Below are 17,355 nucleotides of genomic sequence, written 5' to 3'. Positions count from 1 at the left end.
CGCCCAGCGCACCCCTGCACTACACTCTGGCACCTTACACCGCCCAGCACACCCCTGCACCTTATACCGTCCAGCGCACCCCTGCACTACACTCTGGCACCTTACACCGCCCAGCGCACCCCTGCACTACATTCTGGCACCTTACACCGTCCAGCGCACCCCTGCACTACACACTGGCACCTTACTCCGTCCAGCGCACCCCTGCACTACACTCTGGCACCTTATACCGCCCAGCGCACCCCTGCACTACACTGGCACCTTACACCGCCCAGCGCACCCCTGCACTACACTCTGGCACCTTACACCGCCCAGCACACCCCTGCACCTTACACCGCCCAGCGCACCCCTGAACTACACTCTGGCACCTTACACCGCCCAGCACACCCCTGCACCTTATACCGCCCAGCGCACCCCTGCACTACACTCTGGCACCTTACACCGCCCAGCGCACCCCTGCACTACACTCTGGCACCTTACACCGCCCAGCGCACCCCTGCACTACACTCTGGCACCTTACACCGCCCAGCGCACCCCTGCACTACACTCTGGCACCTTACACCGCCCAGCACACCCCTGCACCTTATACCGCCCAGCGCACCCCTGCACTACACTCTGGCACCTTACACCGCCTAGCGCACCCCTGAACTACTCTGGCACCTTACACAGCCCAGCGCACCCCTGCACTACATTCTGGCACCTTACACCGTCCAGCGCACCCCTGCACTACACACTGGCACCTTACTCCGTCCAGCGCACCCCTGCACTACACACTGGCACCTTACTCCGTCCAGCGCACCCCTGCACTACACTCTGGCACCTTACACCGCCCAGCGCACCCCTGCACTACACTCTGGCACCTTACACCGCCCAGCGCACCCCTGCACTACATTCTGGCACCTTACACCGCCCAGCACACCCCTGCACTACATTCTGGCACCTTACACCGTCCAGCGCACCCCTGCACTACACTCTGGCACCTTACACCGTCCAGCGCACCCCTGCTCTACACACTGGCAGCTTACTCCGTCCAGCGCACCCCTGCACTACACTCTGGCACCTTACACCGCCCAGCGCACCCCTGCACTAAACTCTGGCACCTTACACCGTCCAGCGCACCCCTGCACTACACTCTGGCACCTTACACCGCCCAGCGCACCCCTGCACTACACTCTGGCACCTTACACCACACCCCTGCACTACACTCTGGCACCTTACACCGCCCAGCGCACCCCTGCACTACACTCTGGCACCTTACACCGTCCAGCGCACCCCTGCACTACATTCTGGCACCTTACACCGTCCAGCGCACCCCTGCACTACACACTGGCACCTTACTCCGTCCAGCGCACCCCTGCACTACACTCTGGCACCTTACACCGTCCAGCGCATCCCTGCACTACACTCTGGCACCTTACACCGCCCAGCACACCCCTGCACTACACTCTGGCACCTTACACCGCACCCCTGCACTACACTCTGGCACCTTACACCGCCCAGCACACCCCTGCACCTTATACCGTCCAGCGCACCCCTGCACTACACTCTGGCACCTTACTCCGTCCAGCGCACCCCTGCACTACACTCTGGCACCTTACACCGCCCAGCGCACCCCTGCCTACACTCTGGCACCTTACTCCGTCCAGCGCACCCCTGCACTACACTCTGGCACCTTACACCGCACCCCTGCACTACACTCTGGCACCTTACACCGCCCAGCGCACCCCTGCACTACACTCTGGCACCTTACACCGCCCAGCGCACCCCTGCACTACATTCTGGCACCTTACACCGCCCAGCGCACCCCTGCACTACACTCTGGCACCTTACACCGCCCAGCGCACCCCTGCACTACACTCTGGCACCTTACACCGCCCAGCGCACCCCTGCACTACATTCTGGCACCTTACACAGCCCAGCGCACCCCTGCACTACACTCTGGCACCTTACATCGCCCAGCGCACCCCTGCACTACACTCTGACACCTTACACCGTCCAGCGCACCCCTGCACTACACTCTGGCACCTTACACCGCCCAGCGTACCCCTGCACTACATTCTGGCACCTTACACCGTCCAGCGCACCCCTGCACTACACACTGGCACCTTACTCCGTCCAGCGCACCCCTGCACTACACTCTGGCACCTTACACCGTCCAGCGCACCCCTGCACTACACACTGGCACCTTACACCGTCCAGCGCACCCCTGCACTACACTCTGGCACCTTACACCGTCCAGCGCACCCCTGCACTAAACTCTGGCACCTTACACCGTCCAGCGCACCCCTGCACTAAACTCTGGCACCTTACACCGTCCAGCGCACCCCTGCACTACACTCTGGCACCTTTCACCGCCCAGCACACCCCTGCACCTTATACCGTCCAGCGCACCCCTGCACTACATTCTGGCACCTTACATCGCCCATCGCACCCCTGCACTACACTCTGGCACCTTACACCGCCCAGCGCACCCCTGCACTACACACTGGCACCTTACTCCGTCCAGCGCACCCCTGCACTACACTCTGGCACCTTACACCGCCCAGCGCACCCCTGCACTACACTCTGGCACCTTACACCGTCCAGCGCACCCCTGCACTACACTCTGGCACCTTACACCGTCCAGCGCACCCCTGCACTAAACTCTGGCACCTTACACCGTCCAGCGCACCCCTGCACTAAACTCTGGCACCTTACACCGTCCAGCGCACCCCTGCACTAAACTCTGGCACCTTACACCGTCCAGCGCACCCCTGCACTACATTCTGGCACCTTACACCGCCCAGCACACCCCTGCACCTTATACCGTCCAGCGCACCCCTGCACTACACTCTGGCACCCTACACAGCCCAGCGCACCCCTGCACTAAACTCTGGCACCTTACACCGTCCAGCGCACCCCTGCACTAAACTCTGGTACCTTACACCGTCCAGCGCACCCCTGCACTACATTCTGGCACCTTACACCGCCCAGCGCACCCCTGCACTACATTCTGGCACCTTACACAGCCCAGCGCACCCCTGCACTACACTCTGGCACCTTACACCGTCTAGCGCACCCCTGCACTACATTCTGGCACCTTACACCGCCCAGCGCACCCCTGCACTACATTCTGGCACCTTACACAGCCCAGCGCACCCCTGCACTACACTCTGGCACCTTACACCGCCCAGCGCACCCCTGCACTACACTCTGGCACCTTACACCGCCCAGCGCACCCCTGCACTACATTCTGGCACCTTACACCGCCCAGCGCACCCCTGCACAACATTCTGGCACCCTACACAGCCCAGCGCACCCCTGCACTAAACTCTGGCACCTTACACCGTCCAGCGCACCCCTGCACTAAACTCTGGCACCTTACACCGTCCAGCGCACCCCTGCACTACATTCTGGCACCTTACACCGCCCAGCGCACCCCTGCACTACATTCTGGCACCTTACACAGCCCAGCGCACCCCTGCACTACACTCTGGCACCTTACACCGTCCAACGCACCCCTGCACTACATTCTGGCACCTTACACCGCCCAGCGCACCCCTGCACTACATTCTGGCACCTTACACAGCCCAGCGCACCCCTGCACTACACTCTGGCACCTTACACCGCCCAGCACACCCCTGCACCTTATACCGTCCAGCGCACCCCTGCACTACACTCTGGCACCTTACACCGTCCAGCGCACCCCTGCACTACACTCTGGCACCTTACACCGCCCAGCGCACCCCTGCACTACACTCTGGCACCTTACACCGCCCAGCGCACCCCTGCACTACACTCTGGCACCTTACACCGCCCAGCGCACCCCTGCACTACATTCTGGCACCTTACACAGCCTAGCGCACCCCTGCACTACACTCTGGCACCTTACACCGTCCAGCACACCCCTGCACTACACTCTGGCACCTTACACCGTCCAGCGCACCCCTGCACTACACTCTGGCACCTTACACCGTCCAGCGCACCCCTGCACTACACTCTGGCACCTTACACCGCCCAGCGCACCCCTGCACTACACTCTGGCACCTTACACCGCCCAGCGCACCCCTGCACTACACTCTGGCACCTTACACCGTCCAGCGCACCCCTGCACTACACACTGGCACCTTACACAGCCCAGCGCACCCCTGCACTACACTCTGGCACCTTACACCGTCCAGCACACCCCTGCACTACACTCTGGCACCTTACACCGGCCAGCGCATCCCTGCACTACACTCTGGCACCTTACACCGCCCAGCGCATCCCTGCACTACACTCTGGCACCTTACAATCATGACATAACAGCATACTGAGAAGCAATCCTGGTACAGGGCACGTTCCTGGCTGTGCACCGCCCTGCACTGAGGGGTAACGTGCCCACTCCCCCCCCCCCCACTGCATCTCATGTGCACTATAACACCACGAAGCATTAATCCTCACCCTCACCATGCCCAAACCCTCCACACATGCCACTATGTAGCACCAGAAAGTAATGGGGAACAGCAGGCATGCGGGAGATGTGATAAATCAACGCACAGACTCACCTAGCTCAATGCTGGTGATCCCAAGTGACCACACGTCCACCTTCCCATCGTACTGGCCCTCATCCATGGCGAGAATCACCTCCGGAGCCATCCTGATGGGAGAAAATACAGTCACAGCCGTATATGGGAAGTAGGGGGTCCCTGATGTATTTCCAGGGTCTCTCCACTCACTACCTACCATCTGACATCCTGGGTGAGTTAGAGATCACCCCAAACTTTCTGGATCAGGGGTCCCTCCACTCACTACGCCCTGTCTGTCCTATGTTACATACTGGCTGGGTCAGGGGTCCCTCCACTCACTACTTCCTGTCTGCCCTCTGATACATACTAGCTGGGTCATGGGTCCCTCCACTCACTACGTCCTGTGTAACATACTGGCTGGGTCATGGGTCCCTCCACTCACTACGTCCTGTGTTACATACTGGCTGGGTCAGGGGTCCCTCCACTCACTACGTCCTGTGTTACATACTGGCTGGGTCAGGGGTCCCTCCACTCACTACGTCCTGTGTTACATACTGGCTGGGTCATGGGTCCCTCCACTCACTACGTCCTGTGTAACATACTGGCTGGGTCAGGGGTCCCTCCACTCACTACGTCCTGTGTTACATACTGGCTGGGTCAGGGGTCCCTCCACTCACTACGTCCTGTGTTACATACTGGCTGGGTCAGGGGTCCCTCCACTCACTACGTCCTGTGTTACATACTGGCTGGGTCAGGGGTCCCTCCACTCACTACGTCCTGTGTTACATACTGGCTGGGTCAGGGGTCCCTCCACTCACTACGTCCTGTGTTACATACTGGCTGGGTCAGGGGTCCCTCCACTCACTACGTCCTGTGTTACATACTGGATGGGTCAGGGGTCCCTCCACTTACTACGTCCTGTCTGCCCTCTGATACATACTGGCTGGGTCATGGGTCCATCCACTCACTACGTCCTGTGTAACATACTGGCTGGGTCAGGGGTCCCTCCACTCAGGGTGTAGTACGGGTGACCGGCGGTCTCCTGACCGCCGGTCACCTTACAGACGCCGGGATCCCGGCGGGGAGGGGCGAGTGCAGCAAGCCCCTTGCGGGCTCGCTGCGCTCGCCACGGGTTCTATTCCCACTCTATGGGTGTCGTGGACAGCCACGAGTGGAAATAGTCCCTGTTGGTCGGCATGCCGACCATCGGGATAGTGAGCCGTCGGGCTCACGGAGGTCATGTGACTGTCGGTCAGCCGACCGGCGGTCACATGACTACCACCCCTCCACTCACTACGTCCCACCTGCCCTGTGTTACTTACTGGCTGGGTCAGGGGTCCCTCCACTCACTATGTCCTGTCTGCCCTGTGATACATACTGGCTGGGTCAGGGGTCCCTCCACTCACTACGTCCTGTGTTACATACTGGCTGGGTCAGGGGTCCCTCCACTCACTACGCCCTGTCTGCCCTGTGTTACATACTGGATGGGTCAGGGGTCCCTCCACTCACTACGTCCTGTCTGCCCTGTGTTACATACTGGCTGGGTCATGGGTCCCTCCACTCACTACGTCCTGTGTTACATACTGGCTGGGTCAGGGGTCCCTCCACTCACTACGTCCTATGTTAAATACTGGCTGGGTCAGGGGTCCCTCCACTCACTACGTCCTGTTTTACATACTGGCTGGGTCAGGGGTCCCTCCACTCACTACGTCCCACCTGCCCTGTGTTATTTACTGGCTGGGTCAGGGGTCCCTCCACTCACTAGGTCCTGTCTGTCCTGTGTTACATATTGGCTGGGTCAGGGGTCCCTCCACTCACTACGCCCTGTCTATCCTGTGTTACATACTGGCTGGGTCAGGGGTCCCTCCACTCACTACGCCCTGTATTACATACTGGCTGGGTCAGGGGTTCCTCCACTCACTACGTCCTGTCTGTCCTGTGTTACATACTGGCTGGGTCAGGGGTCCCTCCACTCACTACGTCCTGTCTGCTCTGTGTTACATACTGGCTGGGTCATGGGTCCCTCCACTCACTACGTCCTGTGTTACATACTGGCTGGGTCAGGGGTCCCTCCACTCACTACGTCCCACCTGCCCTGTGTTACTTACTGGCTGGGTCAGGGGTCCCTCCACTCACTACTTCCTGTCTCTTCTGTGTTACATACTGGCTGGGTCAGGGGTCCCTCCACTCACTACGTCCTGTGTTACATACTTGCTGGGTCAGGGGTCCCTCCACTCACTACGTCCTATGTTACATACTGGCTGGGTCAGGGGTCCCTCCACTCACTACGCCCTGTCTGCCCTGTGTTACATACTGGATGGGTCAGGGGTCCCTCCACTCACTACGTCCTGTCTGCCCTGTGTTACATACTGGCTGGGTCATGGGTCCCTCCACTCACTACGTCCTGTGTTACATACTGGCTGGGTCAGGGGTCCCTCCACTCACTACGTCCTATGTTACATACTGGCTGGGTCAGGGGTCCCTCCACTCACTACGTCCTGTTTTACATACTGGCTGGGTCAGGGGTCCCTCCACTCACTACGTCCCACCTGCCCTGTGTTATTTACTGGCTGGGTCAGGGGTCCCTCCACTCACTACGTCCTGTCTGTCATGTGTTACATATTGGCTGGGCCAGGGGTCCCTCCACTCACTACGCCCTGTCTATCCTGTGTTACATACTGGCTGGGTCAGGGGTCCCTCCACTCACTACGTCCTGTATGTCCTGTGTTACATACTGGCTGGATCAGGGGTCCCTCTACTCACTACGCCCTGTCTGTCCTATGTAACTTACAGGCTGGGTCATGGGTCCCTCCACTTACTACGTCCTATGTTACATACTGGCTGGGTCAGTGGTCCCTCCACTCACTACGTCCTGTTTATACTGTGTTACATACTGGCTGGGTCAGGGGTCCTTCCACTCACTACGTCCCGTGTTACATACTGGCTGGGTCAGAGGTCCCTCCACTCACTACGTCCTGTTTTACATACTGGCTGGGTCAGGGGTCCCTCCACTCACTACATACTGTGTTACATATTGGCTGGGTCAGGGGTCCCTCCACTCACTACGTCCTGTCTGCCCTGTGTTACATACTGGCTGGGTCAGGGGTCCCTCCACTCACTACGTCCTGTCTGCCCTGTGTTACATACTGGCTGGGTCAGGGGTCCTTCCACTCACTACGTCCTGTGTTGCATACTGGCTGGGTCAGGGGTCCTTGCACTCACTACATCCTGTGTTACATACTGGCTGGGTCAGGGGTCCCTCCACTCACTACATCCTGTGTTACATACTGGCTGGGTCAGGGGTCCCTCCACTTACTACGTCCTGTGTTACATACTGGCTGGGTCAGGGGTCCCTCCACTCACTACGTCCTGTGTTACATACTGGCTGGGTCAGGGGTCCCTCCACTTACTACGTCCTGTGTTACATACTGGCTGGGTCAGGGGTCCCTCCACTCACTACATCCTGTGTTACATACTGGCTGGGTCAGGGGTCCCTCCACTCACTACGTCCCACCTGCCCTGTGTTACTTACTGGCTGGGTCATGGGTCCCTCCACTCACTACGTCCTATTTTACATACTGGCTGGGTGAGGGATCCCTGCACTCACTACGTCCCACCTGCCCCATGTTACTTACTGGCTGGGTCATGGGTCCCTACGCTCTTTCCTGTATTAGGTCCCTCCCACCAATGTACCACTAGTCCTGCATTGTGCACTGGAGGGGAACAAGACCGCGGGTAGATTTGTTTCTTACCAGTATGGAGTTCCCACAAAGGAATTAGCCGGAGCCACTATGGAAGCGGAGCCGAAGTCCCCAAGTTTCACCAATCCTGGCTCTGTGAGGAGGATATTCCCGGCCTTCACATCTCTGCACGGAGAGGTCACAAAGACGTATAAACGGAGAGTAAAGGGGGGATGAGAGCTCCTTACTGAGGCCTCCGCCGGACACTCACCTGTGGATCATGTTGTGTGTATGGAGGTAGGCCAGGCCTTGGAGCGCACCGTGGGTAATAGCAGCAATCTCCACCTCCTGGAGGGGTTTCTTGTGCACTGCAGGGAGACAGGGAACCGTCAGGACGCACATCTGACTGTGACTCCATGCCAGCAGTCCTCACTCCCTGGGGTCACATGACTGACAAAACTCTTGCCAGTTCTAAAGCCCTGTGTTCTGTAGTATCTTCAGGAAGCGGCACGCTGCTATGACCTATACTGTATCCGCACTGATCAGCCTAGTGCAGGTCAAACTAAAACCAATACCCAAGTGGCTGCGTACAGTTATGCTATGAGGACGGGTGGTAATAAATCCCCCACTGTCCGATGCAACACTCACCCTCCAGGAGATCGGAAGCGGATCCCAAGCAATACTCCATCACCAGCTGGAAGAAAGGAGTGCGTATACAGCGTTACATTAGGTTAAGAGCTAACAAATCAATAACATAACCAAGGTGTGTCAGAGGGATACAATAGAGAGGAGAGGGAGTTGGGGGTGGAATTGGGGTTAAAAGTGAGGCGCTGGGCCGGTCCTGATGAAAGGGGGAACGTTTTGGGGAAATAGAGGTAGATACAGGAAAAACAAGCAAGTAAGAGGGTGGTGGTGGTGGGGGGGGAGAGAACAGGCATGACAAGGGAGAGACGTAGAATAAAGAAGGGGGACAGGAGCGTTGCAAAGGAGAGAAGGGGGACAGGAGAGTTGCAAAGGAGAGAAGGGGGACAGGAGCGTTGCAAAGGAGAGAAGGGGGACAGGAGCGTTGCAAAGGAGAGAAGGGGGACAGGAGCGTTGCAAAGGAGAGAAGGGGGACAGGAGCGTTGCAAAGGAGAGAAGGGGGACAGGAGCGTTGCAAAGGAGAGAAGGGGGACAGGAGCGTTGCAAAGGAGAGAAGGGGGACAGGAGCGTTGGAAAGGAGAGAAGGGGGGAGGCGCGGCGCCATGGAGAGAAGGGGGGAGCGCGCGGCGCCATGGAGAGGAGGGGGAGCGCGCGGCGCCATGGAGAGGAGGGGGAGCGCGCGGCGCCATGGAGAGGAGGGGGAGCGCGCGGCGCCATGGAGAGGAGGGGGGAGCGCGGCGCCATGGAGAGGAGGGGGGAGCGCGCGGCGCCATGGAGAGGAAGGGGGGAGCGCGCGGCGCCATGGAGAGGAGGGGGGAGCGCGCGGCGCCATGGAGAGGAGGGGGGAGCGCGCGGCGCCATGGAGAGGAGGGGGGAGCGCGCGGCGCCATGGAGAGGAGGGGGGAGGCGCGGCGCCATGGAGAGGAGGGGGGAGGCGCGGCGCCATGGAGAGGAGGGGGTAGCGCGCGGCGCCATGGAGAGGAGGGGGGAGCGCGCGGCGCCATGGAGAGGAGGGGGGAGCGCGCGGCGCCATGGAGAGGAGGGGGGAGCGCGCGGCGCCATGGAGAGGAGGGGGGAGCGTGCGGCGCCATGGAGAGGAGGGGGGAGGCACGGCGTAATGGAGAGGAGGCTGGAAAGAAATAAAGCAAAGAGGACAGGTAGGGTATAACAAAGTAGAGCAGACAGCACATTACAGGGGGGCAGGTACGTATGAGGGGGGAGACTGGTAAAAGTTTATATTGGAGCAGGGGGCAGACACAGCACATTACAGGGGGGCAGCTACGGTATGAGGGGGGGAGACTGGTACAGTTTATATTGGAGCAGGGAGCAGACACAGCACATTACAGGGGGGCAGGTACGTATGAGGGGGAAACTTGTACAGTTTCTATTGGAGCAGGGGGCAGACAGCACATTACAGGGGGGCAGGTATGGTATGAGAGGGAGACTGGCACAGTTTATATTGGAGGAGGGGGCAGACAGCACATTACATGGGGCAGGTACGGTATGAGGGGGGAGACTTGTACAGTCTATATTGGAGCAGGGGGCAGACAGCACATTACAGGGGGGCAGCTACGGTATGAGAGGGAGACTGGCACAGTTTATATTTGAGGAGGGGGCAGACAGCACATTACAGGGGGGCAGGTACGGTATGAGGGGGGAGACTGGTATAGTTTATATTGGAGCAGGGGGCATACAGCACATTACAGGGGGGCAGGTACGGTATGAGGGGGAGACTGGTACAGTTTATATTGGAGCAGGGGGCAGACAGCACATTACATGGGGCAGGTACGGTATGAGGGGGAGACTGGTACAGTTTATATTGGAGCAGGGGGCAGACAGCACATTACAGGGGGGCAGGTACGGTATGAGAGAGAGACTGGCACAGTTTATATTGGAGCAGGGGGCAGACAGCACATTACATGGGGCAGGTACGGTATGAGGGGGAGACTGGTACAGTTTATATTGGAGCAGGGGGCAGACAGCACATTACAGGGGGGCAGGTACGGTATGAGAGAGAGACTGGCACAGTTTATATTGGAGGAGGGGGCAGACAGCACATTACATGGGGCAGGTACGGTATGAGGGGGGAGACTTGTACAGTCTATATTGGAGCAGGGGGCAGACAGCACATTACAGGGGGGCAGGTACGGTATGAGGGGGAGACTGGTACAGTTTATATTGGAGCAGGGGGCAGACAGCACATTACAGGGGGCAGGTACGGTATGAGGGGGAGACTGGCACAGTTTATATTGGAGCAGGGGCAGACAGCACATTACAGGGGGACAGGTACGGTATGAGGGGGGAGACTGGTACAGTTTATATTGGAGCAGGGGGCAGACACAGCACATTACAGGGGGCAGGTACGGTATGAGGGGGAGACTGGCACAGTTTATATTGGAGCAGGGGGCAGACACAGCACATTACAGGGGGCAGGTACGGTATGAGGGCGAGACTGGTACAGTTTATATTGGAGCAGGGGGCAGACACAGCACATTACAGGGGGGCAGGTACGGTATGAGGGGGAGACTGGTACAGTTTATATTGGAGCAGGGGGCAGACAGCACATTACAGGGGGGCATGTACGGTATGAGGGGGAGACTGGCACAGTTTATATTGGAGCAGGGGGCAGACAGCACATTACAGGGGGGGCATGTATGGTATGAGGGGGGAGACTGGCACAGTTTATATTGGAGCAGGGGGCAGACAGCACATTACAGGGGGGCAGGTACGGTATGAGGGGGGAGACTGGTACAGTTTATATTGGAGCAGGGGGCAGACACAGCACATTACAGGGGGCAGGTACGGTATGAGGGTGAGACTGGTACAGTTTATATTGGAGCAGGGGGCAGACACAGCACATTACAGGGGGGCAGGTACGGTATGAGGGGGAGACTGGTACAGTTTATATTGGAGCAGGGGGCAGACACAGCACATTACAGGGGGGCAGGTACGGTATGAGGGGGAGACTGGTACAGTTTATATTGGAGCAGGGGCAGACAGCACATTACAGGGGGGCATATACGGTATGAGGGGGGAGACTGGTACAGTTTATATTGGAGCAGGGGGCAGACACAGCACATTACAGGGGGGGCAGGTACGGTATGAGGGGGAGACTGGCACAGTTTATATTGGAGCAGGGGGCAGACAGCACATTACAGGGGGGGCATGTATGGTATGAGGGGGGAGACGGGCACAGTTTATATTGGAGCAGGGGGGCAGACACAGCACATTACAGGGGGGCAGGTACGGTATGAGGGGGGAGACTGGTACAGTTTATATTGGAGCAGGGGGGCAGACAGCACATTACAGGGGGGCAGGTACGGTATGAGGGGGAGACTGGTACAGTTTATATTGGAGCAGGGGGCAGACAGCACATTACAGGGGGGCAGGTACGGTATGAGGGGGAGACTGGTACAGTTTATATTGGAGCAGGGGGCAGACAGCACATTACAGGGGGGCAGGTACGGTATGAGGGGGAGACTGGCACAGTTTATATTGGAGCAGGGGGCAGACAGCACATTACAGGGGGGGGCATGTATGGTATGAGGGGGGAGACTGGCACAGTTTATATTGGAGCAGGGGGCAGACAGCACATTACAGGGGGGCAGGTACGGTATGAGAGGGAGACTGGCACAGTTTATATTTGAGGAGGGGGCAGACAGCACATTACAGGGGGGCAGGTACGGTATGAGGGGGGAGACTGGTATAGTTTATATTGGAGCAGGGGGCAGACAGCACATTACAGGGGGGCAGGTACGGTATGAGGGGGGGAGACTGGTACAGTTTATATTGGAGCAAGGGGGCAGACAGCACATTACAGGGGGGCAGGTACGGTATGAGGGGGAGACTGGTACAGTTTATATTGGAGCAGGGGGCAGACAGCACATTAAAGGGGGGCAGGTACGGTATGAGGGGGAGACTGGTACAGTTTATATTGGAGCAGGGGGCAGACAGCACATTACATGGGGCAGGTACGGTATGAGGGGGAGACTGGTACAGTTTATATTGGAGCAGGGGGCAGACAGCACATTACAGGGGGGCAGGTACGGTAAGAGGGGGAGACTGGCACAGTTTATATTGGAGCAGGGGGCAGACACAGCACATTACAGGGGGGCAGGTACGTATGAGGGGGAGACTGGCACAGTTTATATTGGAGCAGGGGGCAGACAGCACATTACGGGGGGCAGGTACGGTATGAGGGGGAGACTGGCACAGTTTATATTGGAGCAGGGGGCAGACAGCACATTACATGGGGCAGGTACGGTATGAGGGGGAGACTGGTACAGTTTATATTGGAGCAGGGGGCAGACACAGCACATTACAGGGGGGCAGGTACGGTATGAGGGGGGGAGAGACTGGTACAGTTTATATTGGAGCAGGGGGCAGACAGCACATTACAGGGGGGCAGGTACGGTATGAGAGGGAGACTGGCACAGTTTATATTGGAGGAGGGGGCAGACAGCACATTACATGGGGCAGGTACGGTATGAGGGGGGAGACTTGTACAGTCTATATTGGAGCAGGGGGCAGACAGCACATTACAGGGGGGCAGGTACGTATGAGGGGGAGACTGGTACAGTTTATATTGGAGCAGGGGGCAGACAGCACATTACAGGGGGGCAGGTACGGTATGAGAGGGAGACTGGCACAGTTTATATTTGAGGAGGGGGCAGACAGCACATTACAGGGGGGCAGGAACGTATGAGGAGGAGACTGGTATAGTTTATATTGGAGCAGGGGGCAGACACAGCACATTCTGGGGGGCAGGTACGTATGAGGGGGAGACTGGCACAGTTTATATTGGAGCAGGGGGCAGACAGCACATTACGGGGGGCAGGTACGGTATGAGGGGGGAGACTGGCACAGTTTATATTGGAGCAGGGGGCAGACAGCACATTACAGGGGGGCAGGTACGGTATGAGGGGGGAGACTGGTACAGTTTATATTGGAGCAGGGGGCAGACACAGCACATTACAGGGGGGCAGGTACGGTATGAGGGGGGAGACTGGTACAGTTTATATTGGAGCAGGGGGCAGACACAGCACATTACAGGGGGCAGGTACGGTATGAGGGTGAGACTGGTACAGTTTATATTGGAGCAGGGGGCAGACACAGCACATTACAGGGGGGCAGGTACGGTATGAGGGGGAGACTGGTACAGTTTATATTGGAGCAGGGGGCAGACACAGCACATTACAGGGGGGGCAGGTACGGTATGAGGGGGGAGACTGGTACAGTTTATATTGGAGCAGGGGGCAGACAGCACATTACAGGGGGGCAGGTACGGTAAGAGGGGGAGACTGGCACAGTTTATATTGGAGCAGGGGGCAGACACAGCACATTACAGGGGGGCAGGTACGTATGAGGGGGAGACTGGCACAGTTTATATTGGAGCAGGGGGCAGACAGCACATTACGGGGGGCAGGTACGGTATGAGGGGGAGACTGGCACAGTTTATATTGGAGCAGGGGGCAGACAGCACATTACATGGGGCAGGTACGGTATGAGGGGGAGACTGGTACAGTTTATATTGGAGCAGGGGGCAGACACAGCACATTACAGGGGGGCAGGTACGGTATGAGGGGGGGAGAGACTGGTACAGTTTATATTGGAGCAGGGGGCAGACAGCACATTACAGGGGGGCAGGTACGGTATGAGAGGGAGACTGGCACAGTTTATATTGGAGGAGGGGGCAGACAGCACATTACATGGGGCAGGTACGGTATGAGGGGGGAGACTTGTACAGTCTATATTGGAGCAGGGGGCAGACAGCACATTACAGGGGGGCAGGTACGTATGAGGGGGAGACTGGTACAGTTTATATTGGAGCAGGGGGCAGACAGCACATTACAGGGGGGCAGGTACGGTATGAGAGGGAGACTGGCACAGTTTATATTTGAGGAGGGGGCAGACAGCACATTACAGGGGGGCAGGAACGTATGAGGAGGAGACTGGTATAGTTTATATTGGAGCAGGGGGCAGACACAGCACATTCTGGGGGGCAGGTACGTATGAGGGGGAGACTGGCACAGTTTATATTGGAGCAGGGGGCAGACAGCACATTACGGGGGGCAGGTACGGTATGAGGGGGGAGACTGGCACAGTTTATATTGGAGCAGGGGGCAGACAGCACATTACAGGGGGGCAGGTACGGTATGAGGGGGGAGACTGGTACAGTTTATATTGGAGCAGGGGGCAGACACAGCACATTACAGGGGGGCAGGTACGGTATGAGGGGGGAGACTGGTACAGTTTATATTGGAGCAGGGGGCAGACACAGCACATTACAGGGGGCAGGTACGGTATGAGGGTGAGACTGGTACAGTTTATATTGGAGCAGGGGGCAGACACAGCACATTACAGGGGGGCAGGTACGGTATGAGGGGGAGACTGGTACAGTTTATATTGGAGCAGGGGGCAGACACAGCACATTACAGGGGGGGCAGGTACGGTATGAGGGGGAGACTGGTACAGTTTATATTGGAGCAGGGGGCAGACACAGCACATTACGGGGGGGCAGGTACGGTATGAGGGGGAGACTGGCACAGTTTATATTGGAGCAGGGGGCAGACAGCACATTACAGGGGGGGCATGTACGGTATGAGGGTGGAGACTGGCACAGTTTATATTGGAGCAGGGGGCAGACACAGCACATTACAGGGGGGCAGGTACGGTATGAGGGGGGAGACTGGTACAGTTTATATTGGAGCAGGGGGGCAGACAGCACATTACAGGGGGGCAGGTACGGTATGAGGGGGAGACTGGTACAGTTTATATTGGAGCAGGGGGCAGACAGCACATTACAGGGGGGCAGGTACGGTATGAGGGGGAGACTGGTACAGTTTATATTGGAGCAGGGGGCAGACAGCACATTACATGGGGCAGGTACGGTATGAGGGGGAGACTGGTACAGTTTATATTGGAGCAGGGGGCAGACAGCACATTACATGGGGCAGGTACGGTATGAGGGGGGAGACTGGCACAGTTTATATTGGAGCAGGGGGCAGACACAGCACATTACAGGGGGGCAGGTACGTATGATGGGGAGACTGGCACAGTTTATATTGGAGCAGGGGGCAGACAGCACATTACGGGGGGCAGGTACGGTATGAGGGGGAGACTGGCACAGTTTATATTGGAGCAGGGGCAGACACAGCACATTACAGGGGGGGCAGGTACGGTATGAGGGGGAGACTGGTACAGTTTATATTGGAGCAGGGGGCAGACACAGCACATTACAGGGGGGCAGGTACGGTAAGAGGGGGAGACTGGTACAGTTTATATTGGAGCAGGGGGCAGACAGCACATTACAGGGGGGCAGGTACGGTATGAGGGGGAGACTGGCACAGTTTATATTGGAGCAGGGGGCAGACAGCACATTACAGGGTGGGCATGTATGGTATGAGGGGGGAGACTGGCACAGTTTATATTGGAGCAGGGGGCAGACAGAACATTACAGGGGGGCAGGTACGGTATGAGGGGGGAGACTGGTACAGTTTATATTGGAGCAGGGGGCAGACAGCACATTACAGGGGGGGCAGGTACGGTATGAGGGGGAGACTGGCACAGTTTATATTGGAGCAGGGGGCAGACAGCACATTACAGGGGGGGCATGTATGGTATGAGGGGGGAGACTGGCACAGTTTATATTGGAGCAGGGGGCATACACAGCACATTACAGGGGGCAGGTACGGTATGAGGGGTGAGACTGGTACAGTTTATATTGGATCAGGGGGGCAGACAGCACATTACATGGGGCAGGTACGGTATGAGGGGGAGACTGGTACAGTTTATATTGGAGCAGGGGGCAGACACAGCACATTACAGGGGGGCAGGTACGGTATGAGGGGGGAGACTGGTACAGTTTATATTGGAGCAGGGGGCAGACAGCACATTACAGGGGGGCAGGTACGGTATGAGGGGGAGACTGGCACAGTTTATATTGGAGCAGGGGGCAAACACAGCACATTACAGGGGGGCATGTACGGTATGAGGGGGAGACTGGCACAGTTTATATTGGAGCAGGGGGCAGACAGCACATTACAGGGGGGGCATGTATGGTATGAGGGGGGAGACTGGCACAGTTTATATTGGAGCAGGGGGCAGACAGCACATTACAGGGGGGCAGCTACGGTATGAGGGGGAGACTGGTACAGTTTATATTGGAGCAGGGGGCAGACAGCACATTACAGGGGGGCAGGTACGTATGAGGGGGAGACTGGTACAGTTTATATTGGAGCAGGAGGCAGACAGCACATTACAGGGGGCAGGTACGGTATGAGGGGGAGACTGGCACAGTTTATATTGGAGCAGGGGGCAGACACAGCACATTACAGGGGGGCATGTACGGTATGAGGGGGGAGACTGGTATAGTTTATATTGGAGCAGGGGGCAGACACAGCACATTACAGGGGGGCAGGTATGGTACGAGGGGGAGACTGGCACAGTTTATATTGGAGCAGGGGGCAGACACAGCACATTACAGGGGGCAGGTACGGTATGAGGGGGGAGACTGGCACAGTTTATATTGGAGCAGGGGGCAGACACAG

The 17,355-nt window shown here is 57.8% G+C and overlaps 1 protein-coding gene across 3 annotated transcripts in view; it reads right to left on the bottom strand.

The window, feature by feature from the left end:
• Positions 1–17,355, bottom strand: part of TAOK2 (TAO kinase 2) — a 127,610-nt gene that overhangs the window by 74,138 nt on the left and 36,117 nt on the right. For all 3 annotated transcript variants that reach the window (XM_063935265.1, XM_063935264.1, XM_063935266.1), the window contains 4 exons: positions 8,813–8,858; positions 8,436–8,532; positions 8,237–8,350; positions 4,524–4,615 (listed from right to left, as the gene is read on the bottom strand). In XM_063935265.1, the coding sequence (XP_063791335.1) occupies positions 4,524–4,615; positions 8,237–8,350; positions 8,436–8,532; positions 8,813–8,858 (349 nt within the window). The remainder of the gene's footprint in view (positions 1–4,523; positions 4,616–8,236; positions 8,351–8,435; positions 8,533–8,812; positions 8,859–17,355) is intronic.

The sequence above is a fragment of the Pseudophryne corroboree genome, chromosome 7 (assembly GCF_028390025.1).
Source record: "Pseudophryne corroboree isolate aPseCor3 chromosome 7, aPseCor3.hap2, whole genome shotgun sequence".
Taxonomy (NCBI): domain Eukaryota; kingdom Metazoa; phylum Chordata; class Amphibia; order Anura; family Myobatrachidae; genus Pseudophryne; species Pseudophryne corroboree.
The sequence above is the reverse complement of the archived record's forward strand: the minus strand, read 5'-3'. Positions and strand labels throughout refer to the sequence as shown.